At 45.0% G+C, this 15,290-nt stretch overlaps 1 protein-coding gene across 2 annotated transcripts in view; it reads left to right on the top strand.

Annotated features, from left to right (window-relative positions):
* AUTS2 (activator of transcription and developmental regulator AUTS2) overlaps window positions 1–15,290 on the top strand; it is a gene marked incomplete at both ends in the record, with an annotated part of 761,383 nt that overhangs the window by 336,454 nt on the left and 409,639 nt on the right. For both annotated transcript variants that reach the window (XM_082294494.1, XM_082294493.1), the window contains 2 exons: window positions 6,742–6,843; window positions 14,962–14,997. In XM_082294494.1, the coding sequence (XP_082150620.1) occupies window positions 6,742–6,843; window positions 14,962–14,997 (138 nt within the window). The remainder of the gene's footprint in view (window positions 1–6,741; window positions 6,844–14,961; window positions 14,998–15,290) is intronic.

Genomic DNA, 15,290 nt, shown 5'->3' with positions numbered 1-15,290 from the left:
TTGTTTTTTCATAAAAAGAGTTTTGGAACAGAAAAATTACTTTTTCTTCTAATTAAAGGTGGGAAGGAAACAAAAGATAAGACACTGTCTTTGTTGGTTTACCTCACTTTTACCATATAAGTGAAATAAAGCTTCATATTGTGGTTGGGATGTCGGATCCCAGGATGATGGCATGGAGGCCTGGATCCTCAGAAGCTGGCAATTTCTTGGAGCATCTGCACTGGTTGTCATAAGATTGTATATCAAGACGTAAACAGAGAGCCTCTCCTAATGTTTTATTATATCTCTCAGGTAACAAGAATTTTCTTCCCTGAGGTGAAAAATGTCTTTGTATTAATAATGTTCGGAGTCCACACACGGTGTGAATTCTTTTTTCATATTTACTGCCTAAACTTGTGTATTGTAAATATTCTTCCTCCGCATTATCTCAGCTCTGATTTGCTTTCCTTGTGCTGCTCCCCTGTTTAGGCAGTCAGGGTGTGCATGGCTTTGTTAGAAATGCAGCGGAGAGGTCTTGCTCCAGACCCAAACCACTGTGTTGAGCCACCTTTAATGCTGTGGGTGACATGGGAGTGCTGTATAAGCAGTATTTGTCTAACTTCTGTCAGTAGCAGGAGGGGTATAAATAGAAGTTTTGAAATGACAGCTGTTAATCATGATGGGAATCAGAAGTAACAACCCTTGATTTATACTGTTTTGTTTTTTTTTCTTGCTATGCAGTTCTCCTTTTATTTGTTTTCATACAGCCAGATTTGTTCTTGATCATTGATAAAATATGTTTTCTTTGCAATCTGATACTCAGTTCTGCATGAAATCTGCTGTTGCTCTTTTCTGGCTGATGGGAGACTCGTCAGGGCTGTGTTTGCTTGGGCAGGGCAGGGCAGGGCCTGGGGCTGTGTGTGTGCAGCCCTGCCACACTGGAGGTCACACTGGGGGCTGGGGATGGCCCAGCAGACCTGGACTGTACTGGGATAACTGGTATCTATCTCACTGGGTTCAGCCAGGCTGTTGCTCCCTGGCCTTTGGAGCAGCTTGCACTCATCAGCAGTTGCCTGATTTGTCTGTGCTTCTGCCTGGATCCGTGTGTGCCTCACTGGGGAAAAGGGTGTGCCTGCCAGGAGTGACAAAACTTCCCATCTTCAGAGCCTGGCTCGAGTCCTGTTCCATGCTGGGAAAAGCCCAGAGAGCAAATGAAGGCAGCCCTAAGGAGCAGGTGGAAATGTGGCTGTGCTGTGCTGGGCTGGTGCCCTGCCCAGGACAAACTCCTGTCATGGGTGGGATTGGGCTGTACCTGCGCAGGATTTTGGGGCTTGGGAAGTGTCCTAAGGTCACATGTAGGAGTCAGTTCACCAGCCTGAGCTGAGCTAGGGAATACACTCATCCAGGTGGGAGCTGGGACTGCCTGGCCCCTGCACAAGCTGTATAAATAAAGGATGACAGGCAGGAGGGAAAGCCTGGAATTCTCCTCCCCACAGCAGGGTTCTGCCATCTCTCAGGGAACACGTGTCCCCTTCCTTTAGGACTCTGGTAAAGGCTTAGCTTGCTGGCTGTGCTGTAGCAGGGAGAGGTGTTAGTGTTCATAACTTTAAAGTATAATGTAGTGAAGTAATCCTTTAATTCCATATGGCATAGAAGCTCAGGCACCTCGAAACGATACTATAGATTTAGTGCTGCAAATGGTGTGGGGTTTTTAAATTAAAATATATTTTAAAATAAAAAAGCTCAGGAGAACCACATTAGGGTGGTTTTGACATGATATATATGAACTCTGTGAAAAAGGCTTCTGCCAAATTCTCAGTGGGTTTATTTATTTTGCTTTTTGTTATGTCCTAACCAGGCACTGCTAGTATGGAATTATCTAAAGTAGCTTAGGGATCCAGCGCAGCCCATTGTGGTCCCGAGAGGATGATGATCCCTGGAGTCTGGGGCTCAGCTACCCTTCCAGCCTCCCTTACACCTCTTAACATGATCAACTCTCTCTGTCCTTCCTTCTTTTCCTTTCTGAGAGAAAAGGCAGCAGAGAGCCTTGCTGTCACGGGTTATCCTTGGGAGTGTTTTATGGCTCTGTCCCCCTCCTCTCAGGTCACAGAAACATGTGGCTAGCACAGTAACTATGGCACTGTTCCTGTACATCTGTCCTGCTCCTAAGCCTGAGAGTTTAGCTCTACTTTCCCTTTAAGGCTGAATGGCAGAAGGAGCATAGTAGAGAGCTGCTTTCCCCGGACACAGATGAATATTCAGTTTGCGCTTTCACTGTCACAAAGTAGGGCTGAGTGTTTCCCTGCTGCAAAAACAGTTCCGTTAGATTCCAAGTCACCTGAAAATCTCTCCATGTGCTGGAAGAAGAGTTCCTGTTAGCACTTGCTATGACAGCAGTTTTATGTTGATGTTTCTGCATCTATTTTGGTTTATTCATAATTTCTGGATGGTTTCTGTGTGACCTTCAGGCCTGAGCTAGTCTGTCTTTCTTCATCAAATGGTCACTCTTGGTGTTCCATATCTTGTGCTTCCTCTCTCTGGGTCCCTCTTGCTGTCTGGGTCCCTCATGCCAGCTCCAGCTTTGCCTCTATTCCTCATTACTCTGCAGGGCAGCAGTGCTGTGACTGAAGTTCTGTGACTCAGTCCATGAGCAGCAAGTGCTCCAAACCACGTCATGACTGAGGCCAAACTCCCCCCAGCCCCTCACACAGTCCCCTCCTCAGCAGGGCAGGGGAGGGAAGAAGAAGCTTGTGAGGTAAAGGCAAGGAAGTCTCCCATTATTGTCATGGGCAAAACAATCTCCACTTGGGGAAAAGAAATTTCATTTATTGTCCATTAAAATAGATTTGTGTAGTGAAAAAGACAACAAAAATTTCAATGCCACCCTCTGCCCCCCCAACTCAGCTCCACCCCTGTGTCCCTGGCTGTGGTACAGTGGAATCCAGCATCACCCACTGGGAAACTGCCCTGATAGAAAAATCCTCCAAGCAGTCCAGGTTTGGAGAGCAGGGAAGACCTACTCCTCTCACTCTTCGGGGCAGGCATAGTGAAGAATCAGAAATAAAACCCTCTAGTGAGCCCCAGCCCAGCCATCAGCCAGCAACCACCCTTCCAGATCTACTTTTTGGCCTTTTCTTTTAATAGAAATGTGATTATGACTTTAGCCAGTTCTGCTTGACTTCTGGTGCCCTCCAACAGATTCAAAGGCATTACAAACTAATAGGTTGTGTAGTACAATGAAAGATTTCAAAAAATGCAATGCATAGAATGACCAAAAACTCCTAGAAACGTTTTGGAGCCGTGGGTGTGCCCCAGGGTTGAGTTCTGTGTTGTTCAACCTGGGCAAGTGGTCTTGAGATGCTGGTTGCCCCTTTTTTGTTGCATGTACCCCATCTCTTTCTAGGGGAGTCCCCAAGACTGTGCACATTCCTTGTGAGTTGGAGGCACTCTGAGTTTTTAGGGTTTTGTGCTTTCAGTTTAGAAAATGTCTGCATTTCCTCTTTGTGAGACCCTTTAGATGGATCCCTTCATGGATAAATCCATTCCCACTGTACAGTGAAAGCATGGAGTCAAACACACCTTTTGTAAACCCTTTTTCACTCCTTGCTTGGTGCAAATTAGAAGATTGATGCTGTGTTCATGTAGGAAGTTCCTCAGTGAGATCTTTGTAGAATCCTGGAATATCCTGAGCTGGAAGGGACCCCCAGGGATCACCCAGCCCAGCCCCTGGCCCTGCCCAGACACCCCAACAACCCCACCCTGGGCATCCCTGGCAACGCTGTCCAAACACTCCTGGAGCTCTGGCAGCCTCGGGGCCGTGCCCATTCCCTGGGGAGCCTGGGCAGTGCCCAGCAGCCTCTGAGGGAAGAACCTTTCCCTGATCTCCAGCCTGACCCTCCCTGACACAGCTCCAGCCGTTCCCTTGGGTCCCATGGCCTTGGGTGCCTTGAGCATCATGTGATTTTCATGCTGGTGTTGCTGTTTGCATGGGGTGCCCTGCCAGGAACGACAGAGAAACAAGAGTTGTCAGCGTTGCACTTCACCTTTTTTCCAAGGAAAGCTACATTTTCCTTGGAAAAGGAAGATGAAAAAAGGAGAGGAAATTTTTTTTAGGGTTCCTGTGTGCCCCCGAGTGATGCAGCAGATGCACACAGTGTAACTAAAGATCCAGTCTTTTATCTGTGGACCTTTTTAGCAGCACTCTGTTATTTCAGCGTTGTTTTAAGCAGTTGAGTCTGTGCAAATAGCTTGAAATGACCCATTGCCTGTCCACATTAAGTGTTCTCATGTGTGTTTGAGTGTAACTTTAGGTTCTTAAGAGAAGACAATGGGCCCATTTCCATGCTTTACTTTTTTAATTTAACACAGATTGATGGGTTCTGGAATAAAATGTAAACCCTCAACAGTTTGGCATGTGGAGAAACTCAGCTTGGAAAAAAAGAAAGGAAAATATGGAGAGCTTATAAATCTTAACTTGGACTTATTTCTGAGTTTGCTGTCTAGTCCATGCAGTTCACTTTTTTTCTACAGAGTTTCAGGCTCCGATATCTTGGCCATATTCTCTTACTCCTTGTAAATTGTGTCTAGAAAAATGACACCTGCTGGGTTTGTCTTCTCTGTAAATAGCTGGAATTCGTGATGTAGAAGAAGTATAAAACTGAGCTGTTATGATTAGTTAGCAAATAACTAATGTGAGAAGATCGTGTACAAACTGAGGTTCTAGAAATAAAATCTGAGACTGGGAAAAAAACTCCTAATGCCCCACTTGCAATAAGAGTTTTTCCATCACTGGGCGGATGTTGACAAAAGACCAAGTCAGGGAAACTTGATCCATTTTCCTTTGGGTGGTTAAATTTTAAACTTGGGACCATAAAATTACAGGACATGGAGGTCCTAGATAAGATCAGTGAGTTATATATGAAGTGTAAGACTTCTTGAATTCGTTATCCTCCCCTCTGCCTCCAGAAACTGCTCCCAAGATCTCTTAGATGTGACCGATAAACCGTTCCATTGGAAATAAAAATCATTTTACTGGAAATGTTCTGGCTGAGCTGTGGAATATTTAGTTTATTTATTGAATTGTAAGTGTCTGACAAATAGCTCTGGTCCTTTTGCTGCATTTTCTTTGAGCTGAGAGTACTCCTGTGCCATTTTTTGCAGTTGTGCTCGTGCATTGCAACTCAGTTGTGAGTTGGAACCTTTAGTTTCATGTACTTTATGTCCTTTCTTTGATTTAACTGATAGAGCACCCAAAGCTGCCTTTTACTTGTGAGTGGAGTGAGGGATGAAGGGGAAGTGGCACACAAATACCAAACTTGCAGATGCAGTTTGCTCTGGCAGTGGTAGGGAAAAGTGGTGATAACCTGAGGGAGAGGATGCTCTGTGTGCTCCTTCAGTGACCCTGGGAGGGAGCAGAGTGTACAGGTGGGGAAACATCAGCAGAAGTGTAGGATTTGTTTGTGTGCACCTGTAAAAGAGCATTTGTGTGAAATTTTGTGTGTGCTTGTTTCTGGGAGAACTGGAAATAAATGAGAGAGAAGGGAAAAAAGGTGATGGAGAGTGTGGGAGGAGGAACCTTTGGTCTCCAGTCCTGGCATGGAGATGAATGAATATCTACTCCAGTACAGTCTGAATGGAACTTACCATCATCATATTAACAATTAGAGCAAGTTAGGAGGAGTTGTTTGGTGTTTGTTATGTGAATATTGATAAATGTGGTAGCTCTCATAAAATATTTCATTAGGTACCTCACAAAGTATTTTCTGTGCATTTACTTCTGCTTCCAGTATTTATGTGTGTGATTTTAAGTCTAAATTTCTGAAAGGGAGTTCTTGCCAGTATTAACCTCCAGAGTAACCAGTGTTTACAGGAAGTTAGTTCAAACAAAGCATCAGCAAGGCTAAATGACAATTTTAATACATTCAAGCAAAATATAGGGAAGGATACTTTAAAACAAAGATATGCATTTTCAGCGTTGCAGTAGATGTGGATCATAACTTCCTCTTGCTGTCCAGGTGTGTATGTGCTCGTGGACACATGCAATGGAAGTCTGTGGTGAATGTTTTTCTCAGTGCACTGCTGTGTAATGTGGTGACCTGAACAGTCCACAGTGTAAGAGAAAGCAGATGTGTTCTCAGTTGTAATGAAAATATAGTTTGTAGGGTTTCTGGTACTTTTTATTTATTACAATGCCAGTAAAGTTCATTAAAGCTGGTTTGAAAGGCAAAAGCAAATTGATACCTCTTAGGTAGATCCTGTTGTTTTATGAACATTGAGGCTTGGTTAGTTGAGAATTGTTTATAGTACCAGGCAATGTTGTTAGGGGCTAGTCCAGCAAAACAAAGGCTTCTCTGGAGTCATGACCTCTTCCTTCCCTGGGGAGTCTCCTGCTGGTCTCAGATCCTCAATGCTCTTATGCTGTAATGAGAGAGGAACCGACACTGTGAGTGCTGCAATGTGAGGGAAACTCTAACTTCATCCATGGCAGAAACACCTTGAGAAGTCTAAAAGTTTCCCAAATGAAGGTCTCAAACTGGGATTGCCTTGGGACACGAGTGTTGCCTCCTCCTGCGTGCAGCACCTGGAGCTCACACCCATGTTCGTGGCATCCCTGGGGCTGTGCCCTGGTGCACGGTGCGGGTGGCAGCGCGGCAGAGCCCTGGCCACTGGGGCCTGGGAGGGGTTAAAGGAGAGCAGGGCACAAGGGGACTCGCCTGAACCAGGCTCAACTCTTGCTCTCTTTGTGTTTCCTCTCTGCTGCAGCTCAAGCCAGGCCAGAACAGCTGCCGAGACAGCGACAGCGAAAGCGCCAGCGGGGAGTCCAAGGGCTTCCAGCGGAGCAGCTCCCGGGAAAGACTCAGCGACGTAAGTTCAGCTCCTGCAGCTGAGTAACTCTGGTTAGCCCTGCTGTAGTTCCCTGAGGGGTGTAAGGCGTAGCAGGATTTAGTTTCTGGGATGGTTTGTTGCTAAAATCTCCTTCCCTTTGGGGGTTCAGGAGAGGAAGAAGTGACTTATGTCTCCTTAGGTTCAGTAAACTTCTTAAAGTTTGGTACAATGTCTTTCTGTGTGCAAACACTCAGTTCTTTGGAAACAGTTGAAGGCCATTTAATGAAGTTAAAATGTTCTGCATAGTTGAGAAGTGAGATGGCCTCTTTTTACCCCAAGTGGTGGAGGAAAAGAATGTATTTCTTTGGGCATATATACTGTCTTTATGAGAAGTATTTGAGTGTCTAGAGAGACTCAGTTGACTTATATATAATGAATTGATATAACATGGCCAACAATAGCATAAGCTCTGCCTTTATTGCTCTACCTAAAGTGCTGTGGAAGGGCCTAACATGGCAGCTCTGTGGAGAGTGTTTTTCTCCAGGGGAGAATGCTGGTCATTCACCGAGTGACACGCATGAGTTATTCTGACAGAGCAATGACTACAGAAATCTTTCTGTTGCTGCAATTAGATTACTATTTATTATGTGTACCATCACAATCCTTGAGTGTTTTATTCATGGCTCTGTGTCCTCTGTGCCACATGCTTTACAACACAGAATATAAAGAAAGCCCTGTCCCTAAAGAGTATCTAAATTGGGGATTTTGTAGGTCAGATCCTTTGCTGGTAAAAGCATGGATAGCTACATCAGTCAGCCCAATTTGTACCAGCCAGCAATCTGGCCCTACTTTTAACTAACCCACATTTTGGAAATGGGGATTTTATCGATAGCATGTCTGTGTAGATTTGGATGACAGATACCAGATGGTGTCCTCTATAGGCCAATCCAATAAAACTGAACTGAGCAGGCATTAAAAGAAATACCTTTGTAAAGGATACATTTCGTTGTGCAAATTTAAGCCTGAAGGCACACAGCTAGCAATTTTTGCTGAATTGTGCATATCACTGGAACAGATGCCTGATTTTTTTTATTTTTTTCTGCGAAAGTGTGAAATCTGTAGCACTCTCTCTCCACATCCCTTTGTCACATTATTTTAGAGGTCCATTTCTTCCCCAGAGCCAGCCTTTATGGGTTACATTCAGCTGAACACTTCAGAGCTTGCCCTTCATAGCTGTCAGCTGAGGTCAGTCTCAGGGCTGTAAGATCTCTTTGGAAGAGGAGAGTGAAACCAGAGGAGGTAGAAAGTAAATGCTCTGTACAGGTAGCAGTGGATGGCAGCTGGATGTCAGCCTGTCACCGTCACCACCCTGGCTTGTCTGAGCCCTGTGGCAGCTGGGAAGTCACTGCAACCAACTTCACAATTACACAGCACCTTCCAGCAAAAAATTTCACAGCTCCTTACAAACATGGTTTTAATTTAGCTTTGTCATTCCCTTGCAGTGTACTGAGTGGAGAGCTCTGAGGTTTATTGGGCTTCTCAGCAGCTCACAGCATTGCACTGCCAGACCTGGCAATGAGAGCAGAGTCTTGGTTCCCCTTCCACCCATCAAATCCAGTTTTTCTCTGATGTTTTACAATACTTTTCCTTTGTCTCAGCACTGTGGCAAATTAAAAGGAAGTAGAGAGCAAATACAACTTCCCTAGTGCACCGGAGAGAGGACAGAGGGATTCACAGGTTGCTCAAAAGGAACGTTATGTAAATATATGTGGAGATGTATATTTTAAAGTGTTATACATAATTTATGTTTTGCTTAATAAGGAAAGTTCCTTTATGCTTTGATAATTCATTGCAATACAAGCCTGTCTCTGCTCTGGCATTACCAGTTGAGCTGAGATTTGAAAAACATGCACAACACAGCTCTCATGGTGCCTGGGTCTGGGTGGCCTTTCCCAGGCTCCTTCAGTCCAGAGCTGTCCGTCCCATTGCCCCCAATCCCAGAGTCAGTCCAGAGCTGTCCGTCCCATTGCCCCCAATCCCAAAGTCAGTCCAGAGCTGTCCATCCCATTGCCCCCAATCCCAGAGTCAGTCCAGAGCTGTCCGTCCCATTGCCCCCAATCCCAGAGTCAGTCCAGAGCTGTCCATCCCATTGCCCCCAATCCCAAAGTCAGTTCAGAGCTGTCCATCCCATTGCCCCCAATCCCAAAGTCAGTCCAGAGCTGCCCATCCCATTGCCCCCAGTCCCAAAGTCAGACACCCCTTGTGCTGGAATGACAGGACCTTCCAAAGTGCCACCGATGCTTCCACTTTCACATGCAGGGGAGCCTGATCTTGAACCCAAACCTGCATCAAGAGCTTAATAAGGTTATTTTAAATAACATCTTTTCAAGTCAGCTGTCTAATGATACCCACCAGTTACTGTCCAGAAAAAGCTACAGACAACAGAGTAAGTTTTCTCTGAAGATTTGCTCCTGTTTGTACAACTATTTTCTCAGAAAAATATATGTAAAAAGTTGTGTATCCAACAGAAGATAGAACAAAAACATAAAACATTGCAGGCAGATTAACCCTGAGGTCAGAAAGCAAATTTTGGCCATGAAAGATAACGAATCTCCACTAGTGTAGCCTGACAGCACTGTAAGACTGAGCATGGCTCCTGTATGGAAATAGGGATGATGGCTGAAGTGTGTGTTCTCCAGGTGGATGATCCATTTTGCCAGCCCCAGTTTGAGCAGGCTGATGAAACAGGAATGTTAGAGCTTCACAGGCCTTAGTGCAGGGCCTAAGTGAGAGCTTCGTGACAGATGCAGAATGAGGCAGAGGGGATAATGAATATCCAGTTGCAAACTGACATGTCAGTGGCTTCTTTCCCTCTCCTGTCAGGAATCTTTCAACTCTGCCTATTGTAAATGTACCTGCAGTCCTTGGATAATGCAGAGTGATGCAAAGTGTGTTTACAAGGGCTGACTCCTTTCCAGGCTAATGAGATCCAAGCAGGTAATTTGCAGCATTTGTGAGAGGTGGGCAAAAATGAAAAGAAGATAATTCAACGAAAAGACCATGTTAAACAGGAGACTTTTCTCATAATGAGGCTTGAAATAGCATCAGACAGTAGGAAGGGGAATATCCTCTGCTCTTGTCAGATGCAATGCAGTGAGACTGATTTCCATCAACTCCTCTCTTTGTCCTCGTCTCACACACGTGTGCACACACACCCACCCCTCTGTGAGAGAACATAATTAGCAGAGAATTTGACCTCTGCTAGATTAGGGATAATGATTGCTCGAATGCTCCAGTGCAAGCAGTGCCCTGATCCAGCTCCCCCTCTGAATTTCATAAACCCATGGCTCTCTGCCTTCCTCCCCTATATAGTTTTTTTTTTTTAAGAATGACAACTTGTTTTTTCCTTTATGGGCAGAGGTAGCTCCAGGGGCCTAAAAGAGAAATTGGAGAGCTGCTCCTCCTTTATATATAGGGTGCTGTAGTCAGTTTAATCTCATCAAAATCTTGCCAGTAGTAGAATTCATTTTGTTGAGATCTTGCTTGGAGACAAGATGGCAGTGCTTTCTCTTTTGCTCAGCTTGGAGCTCAGTCAACTTGTTTTCCTCATCTTTCTGTATGTATTTATTTTTAATTGAGTCCTCCCTCTTTGGAATACGTTTTACTCATGTTTTGCAAAACAGCCAGGAGATTTATTTGAGGAAAACATGAGAATTACAGCTGACCTGGACAGTAAATGCACCGAATATTTGGGGATGCAGCCACCTCTTTGCTAATCAAAAATCAAAACACCTGATTCCTTTGGAGCACATTCCTAAATTCCTGATCTACCTGATCTCAGCCCTGCCTGGTGCCTCTGGTGTTGGTTGCAGGCTTTCAGTGAGGGGATGAACAGCAAAAGCCTCTCCCATGGGATCACTGGATGGGATTCAGCACCTCATCCCCTCTTGCTGCAGCTGGCACCTTTCTGTCTGGAATGCTGTTCCAGTTCCTGAACAGGGAGTGGAACAGGAATCTTCCCACTTGTCCCTACATTAAAGATCTCCTCTTGTGCTCTCATCAAAGCTGCTCCACTTTCCTTGAGTGCTGCCCTGTTCCCAGTGCTCTGTAGCTCTGTGCTCCTCCTGTGCTGTGTACCTTGTGCTTGAGAGGAGGCCACAGCGAGGTGGCCACAATGAGGATCAAGTCCTGAAGTTCTGAAGTCCCCTGCCCACCAGGCCCATTGCTGTTTGCTTCAGGAAGAGACATGTCTACACCCCTCCAGCAGTGTAATCCTGTGGGCATCTCCTGGTTTCAGCCCCAAATATGGGATATTTTCAGTTCTTTTGTCTCCCATTCCTCCCACCCATACAGAGGCAAAGATAAATTGAGGGACAGTCTTTGGGTGATGTGCTCTGAACTCCTCAGTGCTGCTCCCTCTCCAGAATATCGCCAGTGATCTTTCTGTGAGTGGAGTGGAATCCCACGAGCAGAGCTCTGTGTTTGTGCTGTGCCAGGAGCTGATCAGCAGCAGTGGCTGTGCTTTGTGTGCGTGTGGCTGCGAGGGTGGGGATGTGTGTGTTTGTGTGTCTAAGGTTGGGTGCTTAAATGCTTTGTTGCATTATGTTAATTCCTCGGCAGTGCAATCAAATTCATGTCGTAATTAAAGCTGTCAGTTGGAAGGCAAGCCAATCGCCAAGAAAACACAGCATAACAAATGAAGTGAAATGATTCTGCGTGTAGCTATACAATGCTTCGCCAGGCATGAAATTAAATAAGTAATTTGATGTTGACATCAGAAATTGAAATGATACCCACTGTTCCTTCATTCAGTCAGACCTGCATAAACAATAGCCAGAACAAATATGTACAACACAGTCTTTCTCCCCACCCAGCTCCCCAAGTAATGCACAATATATATGCAAAATGGGTATAACTGTGCCTTCCAAGACCTCAAGGATGTAATTTTCTTTGGTACACAATAAACCAATGCTTACACGAGGGTTACTACATTTTTGCTTCTGGGCCAAAGTTCTTCTCTTTAAGAAAGGATGGGGGGGAAAAAAAAAAACAAAAACCAAAAAAAACCAGAGGGAAAATAACAAAACCAAAACCCTGTCAATTTGAAGCAAGTGTGTTTTGCTGGTGGGCACCTGATGCAGGCTTCTGCTGGTGGTTGTGTGAATATCAAATAGTATTTCTAATGTCCTATTTTGCAAAGGGTTTCGGAAAGTGAAACCATTACCTCTATTATAGGCACACTTTATATAAGAGCTATAGAACCACCCAGTGCAGGATCACGACTCAGCATGGGCTTGTAAAGATGCCTGTACAGTTGGTACCAAGGCTGGGCACTGGGTAGTGGGATCCTTTCGCTATTGGGAGTTACCCAAAAGGTGAGAAGTTGTCTCCTTGCATAGCCCTCGCTTCAGCCTCTGTGCTCTGTCAACACACAGTTCACAACACAGCTGACGTACTCATTCATGCATGTGCAACACAGTCTTTCATACTTCAATTAAACAGAGTTTGCAAACTGTACTCTCCATATGCAGCATGCAATGTGTGAAGGGCTATATTTCCATCCAGCAAACTCAAATTCCCTGAAAATGCACAGTTGTTCAGTGAAAGTCATTTGACTGCTATGTTTCGACTGTCCTCCCATAGCCATTGCAGCATTGCTTTTGAAGGAATGAAAATATTCAGTGGGAAATATTTTGTTTGCTTATTCTTTTTTCTTCCTCTTTATTGTTTTGTTTTGATACTCTATCCTTCCAAAACTTGGAATAAAAAGCAGACAAAAATTACACACAGATGCAGAATGCAAACTTTGGAGCTTTCAGCCAGTAAAGTAAGTTCAAAAAAACTGAGTGAAAGAGTGGGACTCACTTGGCATCTGTACATAGCTGAAACAAAAATGGTTATAATGATTGCACGTGTTGTACTCATGGGTAGATCTCCAGCTTAAATGAAAGGAATTTACATGGCATGAAGCAGAGAGCAGGATGGGTGAAGAGGAAGGCAGTGTGTGTCGTGTTGGATACTGGGCAGGGTGTGCCACGCCGCTCTGTGCCAGGGCTGCAGGGCCACAGGGGCTCCCAGTGACACCGAAAATCACAAGCCCCAAACAATACTAAGATGATAAAAAGCAGTTTAATGAAAGTCCTCCAGGTGCAAGTATGCAAAATGAACACGTGATACAGGACTTCGACAATTTTGTAAGTTTAACAATTTAGCATACTTTACAGAAACTATCCAGTTAGAGGAACAGTTAATTAAGTAATCCCCCCTTTTGGTTCTGCCCCCTACTGAAGCCCCCCCACCCCTGAGCTTCTAGCCCCACATTTATAATTACTATGATATATGGAAAAAATAGAATGCCCTTGGTTCACTATAGAGGCAAGATGAAGTAAGAGTCCAGGAAGGTGAGCTTCCTGTTCTAAAATCTAAGAGAAAGGGTAGGAAAAGTACCAGAGTTAGTTAAGGAGCTATGTAACTATATAATAATAGTCTGCAGAGCTACAAATATATGAAAAATGTATAAAAAGCAAAAATCTTTTTGGCATCGCCAAAGCAGGGCCTAGGCCCATGGAGGGCTCTGGCGGGCTGGGCGGTGGCCTGGCTGTGCCAGTGGTGTTCCAGGTCATTCCAGCAGCATGGACACAGGGCCAGCAGGGAAGCACAGTGGTCAGGCTGAGCCCACTGCTGCTCAGGGACATCCTCACTGGCACCAGGGCGGGTCACCTGAGGGTGATGGTGGCACAGGTAACTTGAGGCCCCGGAGCAGCAGGAGTGGGGACAGGAGGACTTTGGAATGCTGCTTGTATTTGTGTGGAGTTCCCTTGCCTGCTGATAGGCAGAGCTGGGCACTGCAGAGCTGCTCTCTGGGCCCCTGTCTCGGAACAGACGCAGATTCTGTGTCCTCGCAGGGGTGTGCCCGGGCTGCTGGGGCCCCTCTGCAGTTCCTGGCTGTCCCCGAGCTGTGTCACCACCGAGGGTGAGGCTGTGCTGAGGCACAGAAATGGGAATTGAGCTACAGGAGTTACACACTGGTTGTCTGGACAACCCAGTGCTCACTAGAGAATGGTCCTCTGCTTTTTGCTTCCTTGTCCATGGGCTCTGCAGGCTGGAGCTGGGAACTGCTCACCCTCTAATGGAACAGCCTGACCTGGATTAGCACCGAGATGTTTCGGTCTCCCCCATGTCTCTGAGAGAACCTGCTGTGTAATCCCCATTGCTTAGATGAAAAACTAATGAAACAAAACCCTTTATCTCCTTAATTCCTGTGAATATAGAGGTTGTGATCGTGTCCCACTTAAACTGAATTTCAGGATGCTTTTTTTTTTTTTTAAAGCATTTAAACAAATTGATATTTTCCATGGCAGTAATATTAGTTTTAATTATTTTTATAGGTTTGATTTTTGAAATCTATTTCACACTGTAGGTATTTGCTGCTTGCTTTTTTTTGTTGTTGTTGTTTCTAAATCCTTGGTTTGTCAAACAGTGTGGACATCCAAACGGGAAATTGTAGTGACTGCATTCTCCAGAAAATGGTACATTGACTGAAGCAGCTTCTCTGTGCCCACGCATTCTTTACATTTCAGACTACTAATTATGTTTACAAAATGTCTCATTTTAGAAAAGCACTATGTGTGTACTAACCAGGGCCTTTCGGGAATAAATTGGCAAACAGGTCATACACTGAAAAAGTCATCCAAACCCACCGGGCTTTTTGTTTTGAAGTCAGTCTACTTTTTTTTCCCCTTCTCCCCCTCCCGCCTGCCCCTTTGTGGCCACGAAGCTGAGGAGCTGGAGTCCAGGGCATTGAATGTCAGCATGTCAGGGAGGCTGGTTGATGAGTGTCTGTTTAGTCTCAGTGCAGGGCGAAATGCCATCATTAATTCATTACCCAGCTGCCTGTCAAATAAATTGGCAATTACGTCCACCGCAGAAGCTTGGAATTCAGTAAATAGCACGTTACCATCTCAGAGTCGTTGAGAGATGTAAAGAGAAAAATTAAGCAACAGCGTGTTTGTTTCAGTAGCAGATGACAAGGGGCAGGACGTTGGTGCTGTGATGTGGTGATGAAAAGCTTGGAAAGGGCTGGTAATGAGCTGTGTGGATTGGAACGTGTTAAAAACCATCACTGACTTTCCACTTTGTCTTTGTGTTTTATTGCAGAGCTCAGCTCCTTCCAGCTTGGGAACAGGCTACTTTGTAAGTGTATCTCCACTTTCACACGTGTGCCTCTGAGCAGCAGAGTGTTCCTCAAACAAAAGTGCCTTAGTGCATGGACACAGGGATAACCCACCAACCCCACTCTGCCCAAGAGCTTAATGGTCCTTTTTATTTCTTCCTCCACAAATGCACTGGAAGTAGTATTTCCAACATGGTGGTCAGTGTTTTCTTGAGCTAATCAGGTGTCATATTAATTACTACATAAATTTGAACAGCACTTAATTTACACAATTAGAGCAAAGAAAATGAGCCATGGTCTCAGCAGCTCTCTA

This window comes from Coloeus monedula, assembly GCF_965178545.1.
Source record: "Coloeus monedula genome assembly, chromosome: 20".
In the NCBI taxonomy this organism is placed as follows: Eukaryota; Metazoa; Chordata; class Aves; order Passeriformes; family Corvidae; genus Coloeus; species Coloeus monedula.
This window is presented reverse-complemented; position numbering and strand designations above follow the sequence as displayed.